We start from the raw sequence: 16,834 nt of genomic DNA, 5'->3' as shown, positions 1-16,834 counted from the left end.
AGTGCTTATTAAAATACAAAATATTTTGAAATTAATATTCTGAACATATTACTTTTATAATAAAATTAGTTGCGGACAATTTTATAACCAATAAATAAACAAGCATATAATGAATAATATATATTTTTGTCATACGCGAAAACTTTACGCACTGTCCTCGTATACCTACAAAGAAAGTAAATTTGAACAAATTATAAATTGATTTATTGTTTGTTTACAGTAATAAAACAAAAAAATACAACAAAAACAAAATATATATAAATAAAACAACAAATAATCTGGCCCAATAAAAACACATAAATATATCAATACAAACAAACAAGATTCACACATACATACACACAGACACACCTGTACACATATATATACTCCAAATACATACATAACATAATCACACACACACACATATCCACATACACAGACACACAGCAAGCAATGTTGTTTAGGCATTAATTCACTTGACCACCAGCTTAAAATTTTGTTCATACGACAAAGGGGCCGGCCCGTGGTATCAAGTTGAACGAAACTGAAAAACAAAACAAAAAAGCAAATGAATTGAATTTTTAGACAAATTCACATATTCACACAGACACCAACCAACCGTAAAAAAAGAAACACTTTCGTTCAAGTAACAATAATGAATGAAGACACACACACTCACAAAACACCCAAAAAAAAAAAAAAAAAATGTGGGCGCAACCTACCCCACTTGGTGGTGGCGGCGGCACATCATTCCGGCACATCCAACATGAAGACATGGGGAAATGTTTTCTTGTTGCCAAAAAAACATAATAATATATTTTTTTTTTTTTTTTTGGACCAAGTCAATACTTCTTGTCGTCCTGTTGTGTGTGTTTGAGTGTGCATACAGCCAATCTCCCCCCGAGCAGGATATTGTGTTACGCCCACCAGCATTTTGTAGAAAGCAAAAAGCAATTAAGGCAAGAATGCTAGAAAAAGCATTGCATGAGCTTTTTTAATTAGATAAGATGTGATGTGTTTTTGCTGTGTTCGTTCTCTGTTCAATACAAAAAAATAATAAAATAATCACTTGACTCAACTCAAGCGACGATCTCTCTTTTTGTGACATAAAAACACAGCCTCTCAAAAAATTGTCCTGAATTTTCCTGAGAGAGAATGTTTTTAATTACAAAAAGATAAAAAACTTAGAAAAAATGGTAAACATGATAAACATTTACAATTACTCTACACGATGTGAAACATAACACAATTTTAATACAAATGTAAATGTCACAAAAAATATATACAAACATAAAATGATAAATTAGGTTATATATACAGTTTGGCTTTTCGATCAATCGATTAGTTGATATTTTATAAAAATATATATTTGGAGGAAGTCTATTTTTAAGGTAACAATACAAATTTGGGTATTGAGAAATGACAACATAAAATTAATATCGATCATTTCTATTATCGTAATATCAGATCCAAATAGTCAAAAATATATAAAAGTAAAAACATCATTAATTGCGACCGGGTCCAACTTTTTATAGATTCCACCAGAAGGTGGAATTTTAAAATATCAGTAATCGTTTGGGACCTTCATAAATGTCGAGGTGCCAAAAATACCCAAAATACCGAAAATGGCATACAGTTATTTGGAGGATATCTTAAAAAGTCAACCAATATTACGTAGTAGAAAGATTTACTTCTCTAAGATAATTCAAAATACCACATTATAGATAATTCTGTTGGAAAACTTGCCCAAGCTCTCTAAACTACAGAATAATGGGGTACCCACATTTGGGTATGGAGAATTGCTATGTAATGGAAACGCAAAGTACCAAATTAGAATGCAAATTGATTGAAAATCGTTCCAACAATCACCAAAATAATGAATATTTGGGTCATATACCAACACGTGGACCGATATATCCACCTCATTTTTACCAGTCCAAGGTGCCCAATTGTTGCCCTCTCAAACCGATGGTGGTTTATTTGGATGACCCACGTAAATTACCCTCCAATAAACCATATCTTAGGAATCTTTGTCTTATTCTCCTCTCCAATTCTTGTCTTCCCAATGGTGGAGGAGACTACTTTGGATACATAGTACGCCTCACCCATGACACTACTCGGCATAGAAGATTTCTTCAAACCTACGGCAAGGATACTTCCTGCTCGTGAAGAAGTGGAATGTCTTTTTTTAAGATATATAACGACCACTTCTTCATTATTGTTCTGTGGAGGGAAAAAAACTCGAACAAAGAGGAATGTTCTTCATACTTAGCAGTTTACATTCGATTGTCTCACATGAGAAGACAAAATGGGGCAATAGATATTCCACCTTGAAATCACAGCTGGACAGAACGATTGAGTCCTCACCCACCTTGAACGATTGAGTCCTCACCCACCTTGAACTCGCAGCTGGACAGAACGATTGAGTGCTCACCAACTCGCAGGAGGTGATCCAAGGTTATTGTTGTTGATCGCATGCACCACCTCTTTTTAAATCTCCTTATTTAGTTTGCCGGACCCACTATGTTCGTCGATCACTGTATATCAGATCCTGACTACCATTTGTTGCTGTTTGATGCGTCAACCAGCGTCGACGAAGAAAGGACACCCTCTTTTCGGATGCATGGAAAAGGCTCAGCCAACTCAAAGCCAAAAGAGACTGTCACAAGAATTAATCGTCTGAGGGCGGCAAGATCGACTCTAATATCCAGCAGACTGGAATTAACGAAAGAGGTCCTTTTGGAGATTTTCGGTCTTTGCGGAAAGTTTCCCTTTGATGCGTCAACCAGCGTCGACGAAGAAAAAGATACCCTCTTTTCGGATGCATAGAAAAGGCTCAGCCAACTCAAGGCCAAAAGAGACTGCCACAAGAATTAATCGTCTGAGAGCGGCAAGACCGACTCTAGTATCCAGCAGACCGGAATTAACGAAAAAGGTCCTTTTGGGATTTCTCCGTCTTTGCGGAAAGTTTCGAAAGTTTCCCTTGAACTGACAACTAGCGATATCGACTTGGTTCACTCACATGCAGAAGGTTATCCAGGATCTTGATCTTGACCACATTCATCAACTCTTTGTGCACCCTTCATACTTAGTTTGCCGGAAGTGTTATTTTCTTCGATCACCGCATATCAGGACTCGTATCCATTTGATGCTGCCTTCTTCCTCTTTCGTTAATTCCGGTTAGGCCCTTTGAGTATTCTCGCCTTACGGAAAGTTTCGCTCATCTTCGGGATACTGGAGCTAGGTTTTGCTGTCATCAACCTATGGATTCTGATCACAGTCTCCATTGGCTTTGGGTTGGCTCAGTCGATCATTGCATAACAGAGCTCCTTAGCAGCTGTTGTTGCCATATTCGTATTTCGTGATCTCCGGTCCTTTGTTCTTACCTGTTTATATTCGATTGGCTCGCGTGATAAGGCAAAGGATTTAACGCCTGTTGGCGGATCATTATATATTCCGCTTTGAACACGCAAAGGGACAAGTCAATAAGGTTCCCCACTTGCAGGAGGTGATCTTTGTGCACCTCCTTACTTAGTTTTCCGGAAGCTCTATTCTCGTCGATCGCGTACCTGTACCTGTAATGTCTCCTGCGACCATCGCGTGGCAACAATGGCGGCTTCTTACAATTTGTTGCTGCCATATTCCTCTTTCGTGCAGTCCAATCCTTTTGAAATTTCTGGTCTTTATGGAAGATTACGATCTGGCACTCGTCTTCTACATACTAGGACCGGCTTTGACGCCCTCAGACAATTGATTCTCGTGACAGTATCTTTGACTTTGGGTAGGCTTAGTCTTCACTTTGTATCCTACGATAGAGCGCTCTTTTTTCTTCTTCAATGATTTTATTTTTTTCTGGATTTCCCGATACATAATCCTCTTCGCCGTTTCCAAAGAAGTAAAGAAATGTCCGACTTATCCTAATTGGGTTCCGAGAGTTGTACGTTTGATACACTTTGATACGGCAAATATATGTATCATCGAAATACTGGCTTTAGACCCCATGTTTCTTTGGACGAAATCCATTTAAGATTTAGAGTTGATTTACACATGTCCGGCAGGCATTTGCGCACATTAATGGAGTAAGCATTTTCATTAAAAATTAGCACATCGTAATATTAATTATAAATATTTCTAGCTTTACATTGAACTGAAAAGTTCTGGACACCAGTTCACCGCTAAAGATTTCTTGGCGACCAGCAGATCATCAGTAATGACTCCTTATTCTTCTGTAAGAATTAACTCATATCTTTAAAGTAGGAGATCTGAAAAACTTCTATTTTCAAGTTGTGAATTAGGGAAAGTTTTATCCCGGACATAAAATATCCACCCTTTATCGAAAACTGCAAACGGCTGACAGATTATTACCAAAATTACATCCATCATCTATGTGGAAATTACTTGTATTAAAATGAAATCCTATGGGTTCAATAGAAGAGATCTCGGTCAAGGCATGTTTCGAGATACACACTGGGGTTTTAATTCGAAGAATTTGTCTCCATATTCCTATAATTTTACCATTGAGACTTTCCCATGCGATTTTCAATATTTAATAAAAAGCGATTGAACACAAAAGAAAAAAGTCTTTAAGTTCAGACGTATTGAACTTGTTTACCCTCCACCGTGATGCAATAATAAGGTGTTATATAAAAAATAATTTTTTGTCTAATTGATTCTGGTAATATTTCTCATGGTTGGCAACACTGCAATTTTCCAACTAATCAGATGGAGTACCTCTTTATTGTGTCATCCACTCCACCATGATGTAGGCATTCAAAATGCTTAAAATCGACCAGGAATTTTACATGTTAATTTTTCGTATGTAGATTTTTGACACTCAATGACAACCTATAATATCAATTTGTTACCAACTCTGGTAAAAACGTGACCAAAATTAATAAGTTATAAGTCCCACGCCGAAACTTAAATCAATCATTGCCCGGCCATTTTCGATAATTTTATTTATAATGGCTCTTAACCTATAAAAGATATTTTTATATTTAATATTCAGTATTGCCTTAAAGCAGACTTCCTTAAAATAATTTAAAAATGTAAAATAATCGACAAAAAAATGGATTTTTCGATAACATCATCTGTATATACGCCCAATTTACAAAACCTACGCATTCGTTGTATTTCACACAATGAACAAAAACCAACACTTCACACAAGCAAGGATAATTCTAAATAAAAAGAAACAGCCCAAGAAAACACTCCTGTACATGTGAAGCAAAAAAACGTTCAAGAAAACAGAAACAACAGAAATAAACTCAAAACAAAATCGAACAGTCGTGTGCTCTTCATATTCTAAGAATCTTTTCGTTTCCCTATACCTTTGATTTGTTTTTTTTTCAAATATTTTTATTTTCTTGATTTCAAATAATTTCTTTGTGATTTTATTTTGAAATGTGTAAAAATTCAAAGTTTGATACAATTGGTAATTTGTACTTCAATGAAATGATGACGATGATGATGGCTGTGGTATCGTCTTTGAATTTTTCTTCCTGGATTTGTGTGATTATGATTTGATTAACAATTTTATAGTGCAATTGGCCAAACTAGAAAAAAAATTAAATGAAACAAATTAAAAAAAAATCAAAAAATCTCAAAAATTTTTTTTTCTTAGTTGTAGTAATAATTTAAATTTTTTTATAATTATTATTAATGTTTTTTAATTATAATTGTTTTTGCAAATTTTTTTGTGTATAATTTTCTTCTATTATATTTCTATATGTTATACGTTTGTTTTTTCTCTATTTCCCATTTCTTCTTCTTCAATCACCTTTAGAGAGGATGAAGGCTTTATTAAGGAAGAGGAAAGACCATTGCCGGATAATGAAAATCAAAGAAAAGTTTGGTTACTTTTTGAGTATCCAGAAAGTTCACAAGCCGCCAGAGTTGTAGCCATAATTAGTGTATTTGTTATATTGCTATCAATTGTTATATTTTGTCTAGAAACATTACCCGAATTTAAGCATTATAAGGTAAGTGGTAAACGTCCAAAGGACAAAAACCGAAAAAGCAAAAACATAATCAATTTATTGTGTGTTAATTGTGCGTTAATTTCATTATTTTATTTTGTATTATAATTTAAATTATTTATATAATTCTATTTATTTTTTATTATTATCGTATACCTATTTTTTTTTTTTTTTTTTTTTGTATATAAACATGAAGATCTAGTTATTTTCCTTTTTTATAGTTTACAAATCCAAACAAAAAATACTATACCCATTTGATAAAAAAAAACTTAACGAACTAATATCTTTTCAATTTGAAGCGTATACTTTTTATTGCAGATAAATAACTCCCCACCATACTTTTCCCCTTTCCCTAATTATCCCCCATAATAACTTTCCCCGTTATTTTTGCATTATAGCCAATAGTTTAGATCAGGATAGAACTCTCTTCTATATAGTAGAAGCTAGCTGAAATTTCTTTTGCACATAACAATTCTAGATGAAATTTTGTGCACATTGGGCGATTTTTAACAAAAAAAAAAAAAAAAACAATAAGATTTTTGTTAATTATTAATAATTGTTTTTGAAAATTTTATTTTTGTTTCCAATTGGATTACCAGAAACAACCAGATTTTCTAAATTCAAAAATAGAAATGGTCTTGGAACAAGAAGTAAGTTGATTTTTTTGGTCAAAATTTTTATGTAAAATTATAAAAATAAAATAAAATAAAATAAAATATAATTAAAAATTATAAATAATAAAAATCATAAATAAATGTTATGTAATATAAATTAATAACAATAAATTAATAGAATCAAAGCAACAATGAAACAAGTAGTAATACTAATCGGCGTTAAATTTTCATAAATTATTGAAAAAAGTTCGTAGTTACACAGCGAACGATCGAAACGATGATATACGACTACCACTTCATTAGATTTTAATTAAAAAATATTAAAAAAAAAACTTCGTAGTTACACAGCGAAAGATCGAAACGATGATACACATGCCCTTCAATATTTTTAACCGCGTCAGTCTTTTTAAATATCTCCTCTTAAAGCACGATATATGGCTTTGGGAGAATAGTCCTTTTTATACAGTATTTTTCGGTTATTTGCACATCAAAATTTGCACAAGGACCAATTATTCAATACCCGCTTAATTGAACTGTTTGTTCAATTACAGAAATCACACTTCCGCTTTCTCGCGGTTTTTCCTTAGCAATAAACAATTAGTAGAGATGTACCGTAGTGTTATTCATTAATGATGTCAAATATGTATGTAAAACGAGTAAGAAAAGTAATAAAGTCGGACTAGGCCGCCTATATGATACCCTTCACCAATTTGGTGTGTTCTACATATGTATCCTAACAGACGTCGCTCTTCGAAGGAACATTGACATGAAATTGAATGGACTTTAATATGTGATCTTTATTTTATATTATTTATGTGAACCGACTAACATCAATCCATACATATGCCATTCTAAAACCTATGCTAAATTTCAAATTAGAAATTTGGTGCACCATTTACCTAAAATCGGAAAATGGGAGCTATATCTAAATTTGAAATTTCATCTAAATCGGACCTGTACTTTGTTTACAATTTAACATCAACAGACGGACGGACATGCATAAATCGACTCAGAAAGTGATTCTATGCATATTCTCAAAAGGAACCATGGGTCTTTAAAAATGCCTGATTATTTTTCAAAAACAATGCAATTAACCGGTGAAAAATAAGAGGAAATTTATTTGTATGACACGATTTTTGAACCAATTAAACGGGAAAATCAATTAACAGGGATTAATTATCCGAGAACATTTACCATCATGTGGTTCAATTAAGCGGGGAAACCAATTAACCGAAAAATACTGTTGTAGGTTTCGATAATTTATACACGATAGTGTGACATATGTCGAATTTTGGTCCCATACTTTTGAATCCCCGAAATGGATGACTATATTTCAATTAGACGGATGTAAGATATTTTGTAAATGTTTTATTGAACAACTATGTTATCAGGGTATTATAGTTTTGTGCAGCCCAAGAGTTTGTAACGCCGGGAAATATTGGTCCTAGACCCACCTTTAAGTATACTGATCGTCATATCTCGACTAGCTGTGTCGATCTAGACATGTGTGTATCTAGGCCGCTCCAGAGGTCGCAATTATGTACATGGAGAAGGGGATCGGGCCAATGAATATCCACGCCTGTTTTTAAAAAAGATCAGTCAATATTTAGCGGGTCAAATGGACCCTGACTTTTGTGTGAAAAATTACAAAATTTGTATTTTGTTTGCGTATAGATTTTCCACTGAAGGACCTAGACCCGAGAAGTTGATAGTATGTCCAAGAGGACTGTTTGACCTTTAAATTTATACCAATTATTAAATATTTACACCTGCTTACGTATTCATATATTATTTAGTGACCAATTACCACTCTACAGGGCGGAAATATAGCGCTGATCGCTTTGAAATTTTCCATGAGGTGCCAAGTATGATGAAGTGGACCGAAAACCTACATTTTGTTTTTCGAGTCGATCTATTTAGTACAAATTTCCAAAACTTCCTGCATATCCCAATACTACACCACAGCTGTAACCCTAACTCCAAATTTCAGGATTCGAGCTCTACCATTTCACGCAAAATTCAATATGTACCAAATTTAGTACACATTAATATCAATTTCCAAAACTTCCTGCATACCCAAATCCTACACACCAACAATGATCCTAACTCCAAATGTCAGGATCCCAGATCTACCCAAAATTTAAATTGTACCCAATTTAATACTCATAGTACGGTTTTTACAACATCTTCCCACCTATCTCAATTCTGCACCCCAACTGTGGTCCTAAATTCAAATTTCAAGATTTTAGCGGACCACCCAAATCCACAACTGGTACCATTTAGTACACATTACTAAAAATTTCCAAAACTTCCTACATATCCAACAAAAATTTCCAAAACTTCCTACACTCCAACAGTGACCCTAACTCTATCGGTTCTCCCAAATCCAAAATGTACCGAATTTAGAACCATTTAGTTCTTTTCAGGATCCCAATTCCATCTGTTCCTCAAAATGCAAATTGTACCAAATTTAGTACAGTTTAGTACTTTTAGTATACATGTGTACACACTTTCAAAACCACCTCCTTATATCGAACATACTTCTCAACCTTACTTCGAATTCTAAATTTCAATTTTTTATCTCTTTCCGTTCACATGCTATGAAATTGTACCAAATTTAGTGCATTATAGTACTTTTGGGATACTTATAGTTGGAATTTCCAAAAATCATGTGGTGCATGTATACTACTCTGCATCAGTGATCCTCATTTCAAATTTAATAGTATCTATCGGTTCGCCAAATACAAATGTTACCACAGCTACTACTTTTCTTATCGTTCTAGTACGAATTTCCAAAAACACAGCTTTTATTTGATACCTTTGGACCAAGAGTAATCCTCATCCCAAATTTCAGATTCTAGCTTTTTTTATTAGTATAGGTAAAAATGCTACACATTAGCGCGGTCCAAATTTTTTGTCGATTAAATTCAGCCCCTAGGATGACTCTATGGACAATTCTAAGCAACGTTGGTGAAGGAACCATAGGTCTACCTCGATTTTCGAGTCTCCCACTTTTCAAAAAATGATTTTTTCCCTATAACATCATTTTGATTCAAAATTCAATTTTTTATTCATTGTTATATTATCTTTTTTATGTATATATGGGGTCTTTGGGGTCGATTTATTTTTATACCTGTGACCACCGCCAGAGGGCGTTTCTTACATATTTATTTTTTGAGAAAAGCGTTTCGGTAAAATTGATAAAAAAAATCGAATTTTGAATCAAAATGATGTTATAGGGAAAAATCATTTTTTGAAAAGTGAGAGATTCGAAAATCGAGATAGACCTATGGCTCCTTCACCAAATTTGCTTAGAATTGACTATATAATCATCATAGGGGCTGGATTTAATCGATTTTTTTTTCGGTTTAATATAAATTAGCCCGCCCTAGTACACATTGTTCTTAATGAGAATTGATAGTTCAAGAATTCTAAATATCGTGAAACATCGACCAATTTTGATAATATTTGGCAGAAAGATGTATTACCCAATGAGAAGTCAAAATACTAATTTAGCCAATTCTGTTGAAAACTTTTCTTAGGCTCCCAGATGTACAAAAAGAGTCAAAAATCAGAACTGATATATTCCCTTTTTAATACCAAAAATCCTACGGGTAATAACAATTTATATGCAAAATTTGAATACTCTATTATGACTTCGGCAGACCAATCGACAGACCAGCATTAATAAATCGTATGTGAATTTTACTCTGATAATGAATATGGGGTCTCTGAAAAATATTTCAATCTCTTAACTATACACATTATTAAAAAATAAGTACAAAGATCAAGGATTCAGATGCCGGAGAACTTCTTTCACCAACATATACCAACAACCAACTCCGCTTGTGATGCCGATGCACCCCAATAGCATTATATCATAGATCCATTCGTCAACAAAATGAACGAATACAAAGTTCCAAAACAACTTCCTATCCTCAAAATGAAATTGAAATAATTAAATAAAACCAGTGAGATGCGCAGTGTAATTGGTCGGGGCCAATTACTTTCTGCGGATCTATACTTCAAACCACTTTTTCCGAATCATGTTTTACTAGAGAGAACAATTACGGCATAAGATTAAAATGTTGTTATTTTACTCACAAAATTCTTGGCTCATTTGACCCGCAAAATATTGGCCGATCCATTCTATAATTTAAATATTAGCCTCTTGCTCGACTAGAAACCCCGGAAAAAAATAAAGTTGCCCGTCCAATTTATCTCCAAAAATGTGGTATGTTATGTGACCGAAAATATAAAATATTTATTGATTTGGATATACGGAAAATATTTGTAAAAAAAAAACTTTATAATTTAGTAATTGGATATACAGTAAAATATATCGCCACGTTAGCTAATCAAATATAATGGATATAAAAATAATATAAAAATCTAATTTATAAATAATAATTTGTTATATACAATAAATATTAATGCAATAATGAAATGAATGATAAAACATAATTGAAATAAAGCTTACAAAAAATATAATAAAAATATAGAACCAAAGATTGTTCCACTGCCATACATTATAATTTTAAAAAATTATAGGTCAGATATAAATAAAAATAATAATGAATATAAATATTGAAAGAAAAATAATATGCATACACATATAAATATATATTGTACATAATAAAAAATATAATATAATAAATAATAACTACATATAAATAAATATTAGTATATAAATAAAAATAAAAATTATAGGTTTGAAGTCCGCTATAAATGTGCAATTTCCAAAAAATGCTTCAATTTTAATTTTCTTATTTTTTTACATTAGAAAACAGAATTTCAAGAAATTTCATACATAATTATTTTTTTATGAATATTCAAGCTCCTGTAAGTAGTGGGTAAAAAATGATAACTTATTGCATTTTGCTTAGATAGAGTTGCCATACTTTCCCATATCCAAAACCTTGTTATCCTTATTCCTTATAATAAACCTTATAATATATGTATATATAACTAAATCATTTTGGGTATTTTTATAATTAGAATATAGTTCTCCTCCTCCCCCTCAAACCATTTTGTATAGACTTATTTTTTCTCTCTCTCTTTACCCCCCGCCTAGTTTATTTTTTCATTCCTCAAATGCAAATTATTTTTCTTGAATATATTTTCAGGTTTTCCATTTTATTATTATTATTGTTATGATTATTCAATTAATTATTGTTTTTTTCTTAACCTTTTTTGTAACGAGATAAACTAATCCGTTTTTTATTTTGCAAATAAACAAATTTTGAATGTATATCATTATAGGTGTTCAACACAACTACAAATGGCACAAAAATCGAGGAAGATGAGGTGCCTGACATCACAGATCCTTTCTTCCTTATAGAAACGTTATGTATTATTTGGTTTACATTTGAACTCACTGTTAGGTAAGATAAACTATAACCGCCCACACACCACACCCACTTCAAGGAGTGAGGCAACTGCTAACTGAACGCTAACTAAACACAGAACCTCGTGGTTTACTTTGGTGTGATGGAACTTGACAAACATAAAATGAAATGATGTTTTACTTTAAAGGGTGATATTTTTTTTTTAATATTGCTGCTTTTGTATATTTTCTATATAATAATTTATTATTTTTTGTATATATATATTGCTGCCAACCAAGTGACTATCTCAGGGATTTTGTAAAATATTATTAATAACTCCTAAAACCCCAAGTCAACCCCCACCCCCCTTTACCACGTTCTTCTTCTTGCTCCAAACCCTCTTAAAAAATATTACTTGCTTAGTTATGCAAAGTACTCGTATTTATTCTGCGTTTTGTTTGCCGCTGAGTAACACCACAACAACAACTGATGACCAAAACTATACTTGGACCCCCAACAACAACAACAACAAATGGCACAAATTGGGAGAATTTTGGATAGATTTAAGGCATCCGCAGTTAACCCACAATAACCTCTCGAAAAGGATATAATCAAAACCATCAAAACCAAATCGAAAATTCAAACAGTCTCCCAAAAAACTCATGGCATGCCGTAGAAAAAAGAGTCCCTTTTTATAGAAATTGATTGAATTCTATATTTTTTCTGTTCCGATTTTTTTCTTTTCTTAGTCTTAGTCTTTCCATGTCTGTTACTACTGTCCTCCCGTATGAATTCAAAAATGTTTTCAAAATTTGCAAAATTAATTTTTTTTTTAATTTTTTCTTGTAATTTACAATTTCCAACTCCGTTTTGGCAAATACCGAATTTTTGGGGCCCCCAATCCAATCTTTACAAAATTTGTGTGTAGTTAGTCGTACCGATTCGTTTTCGTTTATTTATAACTAGAATATCCTCTCTGTAATGTAGCAACCAGTATTGTGGCATGGTAGTAATCTTCAACAACAACCAAACCAACCAACCAACCAAACAACTCATGTGTCATTCTTTTAACGAAAGTTGTTAAAAATACGTCCTATGGAAAATGGAATTGAACCAGGACACAATTTTTAACACAATTCTACAATTGTGTTCTTGCAAAAAGTTTAACGGACATGCCACACATTATGAATTTTGATTATGCGAAATGTGCAGGAACTATGTTAACCATAAACGCCAACCACCAACCACAATCACACCACAATCGTCTTCTTCTAACTTCTTCCAAAACCAACCAACAAAATCACCCTTTCTTCTCTCTCTCTCTTTCAAAATCACCGACCACCCAGCCCCTCTGAAACATACAACGATTTGACTGAATCTTGGTGATGGAGTTCTTGATATTGTTATTATTGATTTATGAGCGTTTCTATTTTGTAATGCAAAAGAAAAAATATATAAACTAAAAATATATGCATGTGGCAACACTGTTATTTTTGGGAAACGTCATACAAATAGTAATAAGTACACAAAAGTTCCATCACACCAAAATAAACCTTCTTTATATATATATATGGAAGAACATAAAACTACTAACACTACTCTACTCTACTGTCTTAACAAACTTTTTCTCTTTATGGCTGTGATTCTTTACTCAAAAAATCTCACATTAAGGCCCTGAAAATAATGAACCTCTACGGTACTCTGACAAATGTCGTCTATTCTGTAGAAGCCCCCTTCGAAGGTATCTTCCTCTATTGAAGATTTTAATGGATGTATCCTATAGGAGCTCCATGCGATTCTATATAAACCTCTTGCAGAAGACTTCTACTCTGTCAAAGCCTCATACGAAGGTGTCCTATTGTAAAGAAGCCCCTTAAGATGATCTGATAATCTATCGAAGATTTCTACGGAAGTCCCATAATCTAATGATTCTTCTTAAGGAGGCCTGTTATACTATATATGATTACTCCTGTGTCCTAATGAGGTATCCTATTATACCGAAGCCTACTACATTGGTTACACATTTCATTGATCTTTTTAGCAGAGGTCTCAAATGTTGTAGAAACCTTCTACGGATGCGTCACACTATATAGAAGCTTCCACAGAGTTTTACTATTCTATAAAGGCTATCTACGGAGGGTTCTTCTTCAATAGAAGCGTCCTACGGATGAATCCTACTCTCTCGTAGCCTACTACGTTTATATTCCACTTTACCGAAGCCTCTCATGAAGGTGTAATTTTTCTATAGAAGCCTCCTATATAGGTCTCCTATTCCATAGAATCCACCTCTATTGTAGGAGACCAAAGGTATCTTACTGTATCGAAGTTTCCTAAAAGGATGTTTATTGTATAGAAGCCTTCTAAGGACGTGTTCTCTGAAACCTCCTACGTAAGTCTCCAATTTTATTGAATCGTGCCTTCTAACCTCCTACATAACCTGTCGACGTTCCCTACTGAAGCCTCCTAAACTATAGAGGTCTCCTACGGAAGACTTGTAACTTATAGAGGTCTCCTAAGGAAGACTCGTAACTTATAGAGGTCTCCTACGGAAGACTCGTAACTTATAGAGGTCTCCTACGGAGGACTCGTAACTTATAAAGGCTCCTACGGAGGTTTCCGTAACTACAGAAGTCTAGTACTGTGGTTCTCTAATCCTCCTCGTCTACGGAGGTGTTCTATTCCTCTGAAACTTCCTACGTAAGTCTCCAATTTTATAGAATCCTGCTTCCTAACCTATAGAAGTCTCCAAACTGTCAAAGTTCGCTACGGAGGCCTCCTAACCTATAGAGGTCTACAGAGGACTAATAAATTATAAAGGCTTCCTACGGAGGATTCCTTAACTACTGAAGTCTCGTACGGAGGTCTTCTAATCTATAGACGACTCACACGGAGGTCTTTCTACGGACGTGTTCTATTCCTCTACGAAGGAGGCTACGTAAGTCTCTAGTTTATAGAAGTATGCCTACTAACATATAGAAGTCTCCAATTTTATAGAATCCTGCTTCGCTCCTTACCTATATAAGTCTCCTACAGAGGTCTCCTAACCTATCTAAGTTTCCTATGAAGGAGTCCTAACCTATAGAAATCTCCTAGAGAGGACTCGTAGCTTATAGAGGCCTCCTACGGAGGTCTCCTAACATATGGAGGTCTCTTAACCTATAGAAGCCTCCTACGGGGGTCTTAAAATCTATATAAGCCTCCCATGGAGGTTTCCAAACATATTGTTATATATAAAATCTCCTCAGAAGGATGCGATCTTCATAGAAGATTTGAATGTGTTGTCTTCATATAGATGAGCTGAAGGGTTTCTTTCTTCATAGAATAGCCAGAAGGTCTTCTTCAAAGAAGAGCCCATGGTTATTAGGGAAGACCAGAAGGTTTTCTTCCTCCTCATAGAAGGCCCGAAGGTCTCCTACATAGAAGGTCAATAGGTTTTCTTCCTCTTCGTAGAAGACCTGAAGATATCGTTCATGGAAGACCCTAAGGTCTTCTTCTTCACAGACGACCAAAAGTACGCTTCGCCATAGAGGACCCGAATGTATTCTTCATAGAAGAGTAGAAGGCCTTCTTCATAGAATACCAAAATTTCCATGAAAGCCTGAAAATTCTTCCTCATAGAAAACCAGAAGGTCTTCTCCAATTGAAATCGAAGGGTCTTCTTCAAAGAACACTATAAGGGAACCCCTATTCTTATTCGGTAGGGCTTGTTCATTTGAAATCGGAGGGTCTTCTTCAAAGGACACCATAAGGGCATCCCTATTCTTATTCAGAAGGGCTATGCATCTATTGACCTCGTATGCGATCGTATATTCTATAAAGGACCCAACAAGGGGTCTCTACTCTATCGTAGAACCTCAAGAGGTGATATATTCTATAAAACATTCTCAAGGTGTCATTATTGTATTGAACATATGTTCATTGAAATGTCATTTCAATGAACATATATAGGTATATATATCATATATACCCTATAAAAATGGGTCAATTATCTTGACTATGACAGACACATCATAGATTCTATAGAATAACACTAAGTGACTTTCTTGTTCTATAGAAGATCCCTCTATAGTTCAAGGGGTCTTTAATTCTGATGAACAACGTTCAAGGTAAGTTCTCGTTTGAAAAATACCTCTCACGAAAAAACACTCTAGGTTTCAACGATTCTTTAAAGAGACCCTAAAGGGTTCAACTATTGACTTGATGGCCGCTCATAGGCTCTTATATTCTTCAGAAATTCGTTTTTCTTTACAAAATCCTCAGAAGGTCTTCTATTTTGTAAACGAACCCTCAAAAGTTCTTATATTTTATAGACGAACCCTCAAGGTTTCAACTATTCTATAAAAGGGCACACTGGGTCTGCTAGTCTCTCCTTCTCGAAAGAAATATTTTATCTATATGTTGGACCTATGGAGATACCACTGGGTAAAGAACGATAGCCTTTAACTACTACACTTAACTCTAACGCCACACAAACACTCTCTGTCCATAACAACAACTACAACTTTCCAAAAACTACTCTCTTTCTGCTCTTTATACTAACAAACAAAAACAACAACAAACCCTAACCTCTTTACAAACCAAAAAAATTAATCTTTATTTCAAATTATCCATCGTCTACCTTTTTTTGGAATATTCGAAATCAACAACCAACCAAACAACAACAACAACAAACAAAACAAATAGGTTCCTCGCATGTCCGAACAAATTAAATTTCTGCAGGGATGTCATGAATGTTATCGACATAATCGCCATCATTCCTTATTTCATAACATTGGGTACTGTCGTAGCCGAAGAGGAGGATACATTAAATCTTCCAAAAGCGCCAGTTAGTCCACAGGTACGTTCAAATTGTTTACATGTCTTTGTAAGAAAGAAAAAAAAATACAACAACAAAAAAATAAATTACAACAACATATATATATATGAAAAAAAT

At 33.8% G+C, this 16,834-nt stretch overlaps 1 protein-coding gene across 1 annotated transcript in view; it reads left to right on the top strand.

Annotated features, from left to right (window-relative positions):
* The window catches only part of LOC133329973 (potassium voltage-gated channel protein Shaker-like), a gene marked incomplete at both ends in the record, with an annotated part of 81,938 nt that extends 65,130 nt beyond the window's left edge, over nucleotides 1-16,808 (top strand). The window contains 3 exons of the mRNA XM_061538468.1: nucleotides 5,768-5,963; nucleotides 11,837-11,958; nucleotides 16,585-16,808. Coding sequence (XP_061394452.1) covers nucleotides 5,768-5,963; nucleotides 11,837-11,958; nucleotides 16,585-16,808 — 542 coding nt within the window. The remainder of the gene's footprint in view (nucleotides 1-5,767; nucleotides 5,964-11,836; nucleotides 11,959-16,584) is intronic.
* Between the last annotated feature and the right edge of the window lie 26 nt (nucleotides 16,809-16,834).

Source organism: Musca vetustissima, unplaced genomic scaffold (genome assembly GCF_032173495.1).
Source record: "Musca vetustissima isolate MV318-11 ecotype Yass unplaced genomic scaffold, APGP_CSIRO_Mvet_v1 utg84657, whole genome shotgun sequence".
In the NCBI taxonomy this organism is placed as follows: domain Eukaryota; kingdom Metazoa; phylum Arthropoda; class Insecta; order Diptera; family Muscidae; genus Musca; species Musca vetustissima.
This window is presented reverse-complemented; position numbering and strand designations above follow the sequence as displayed.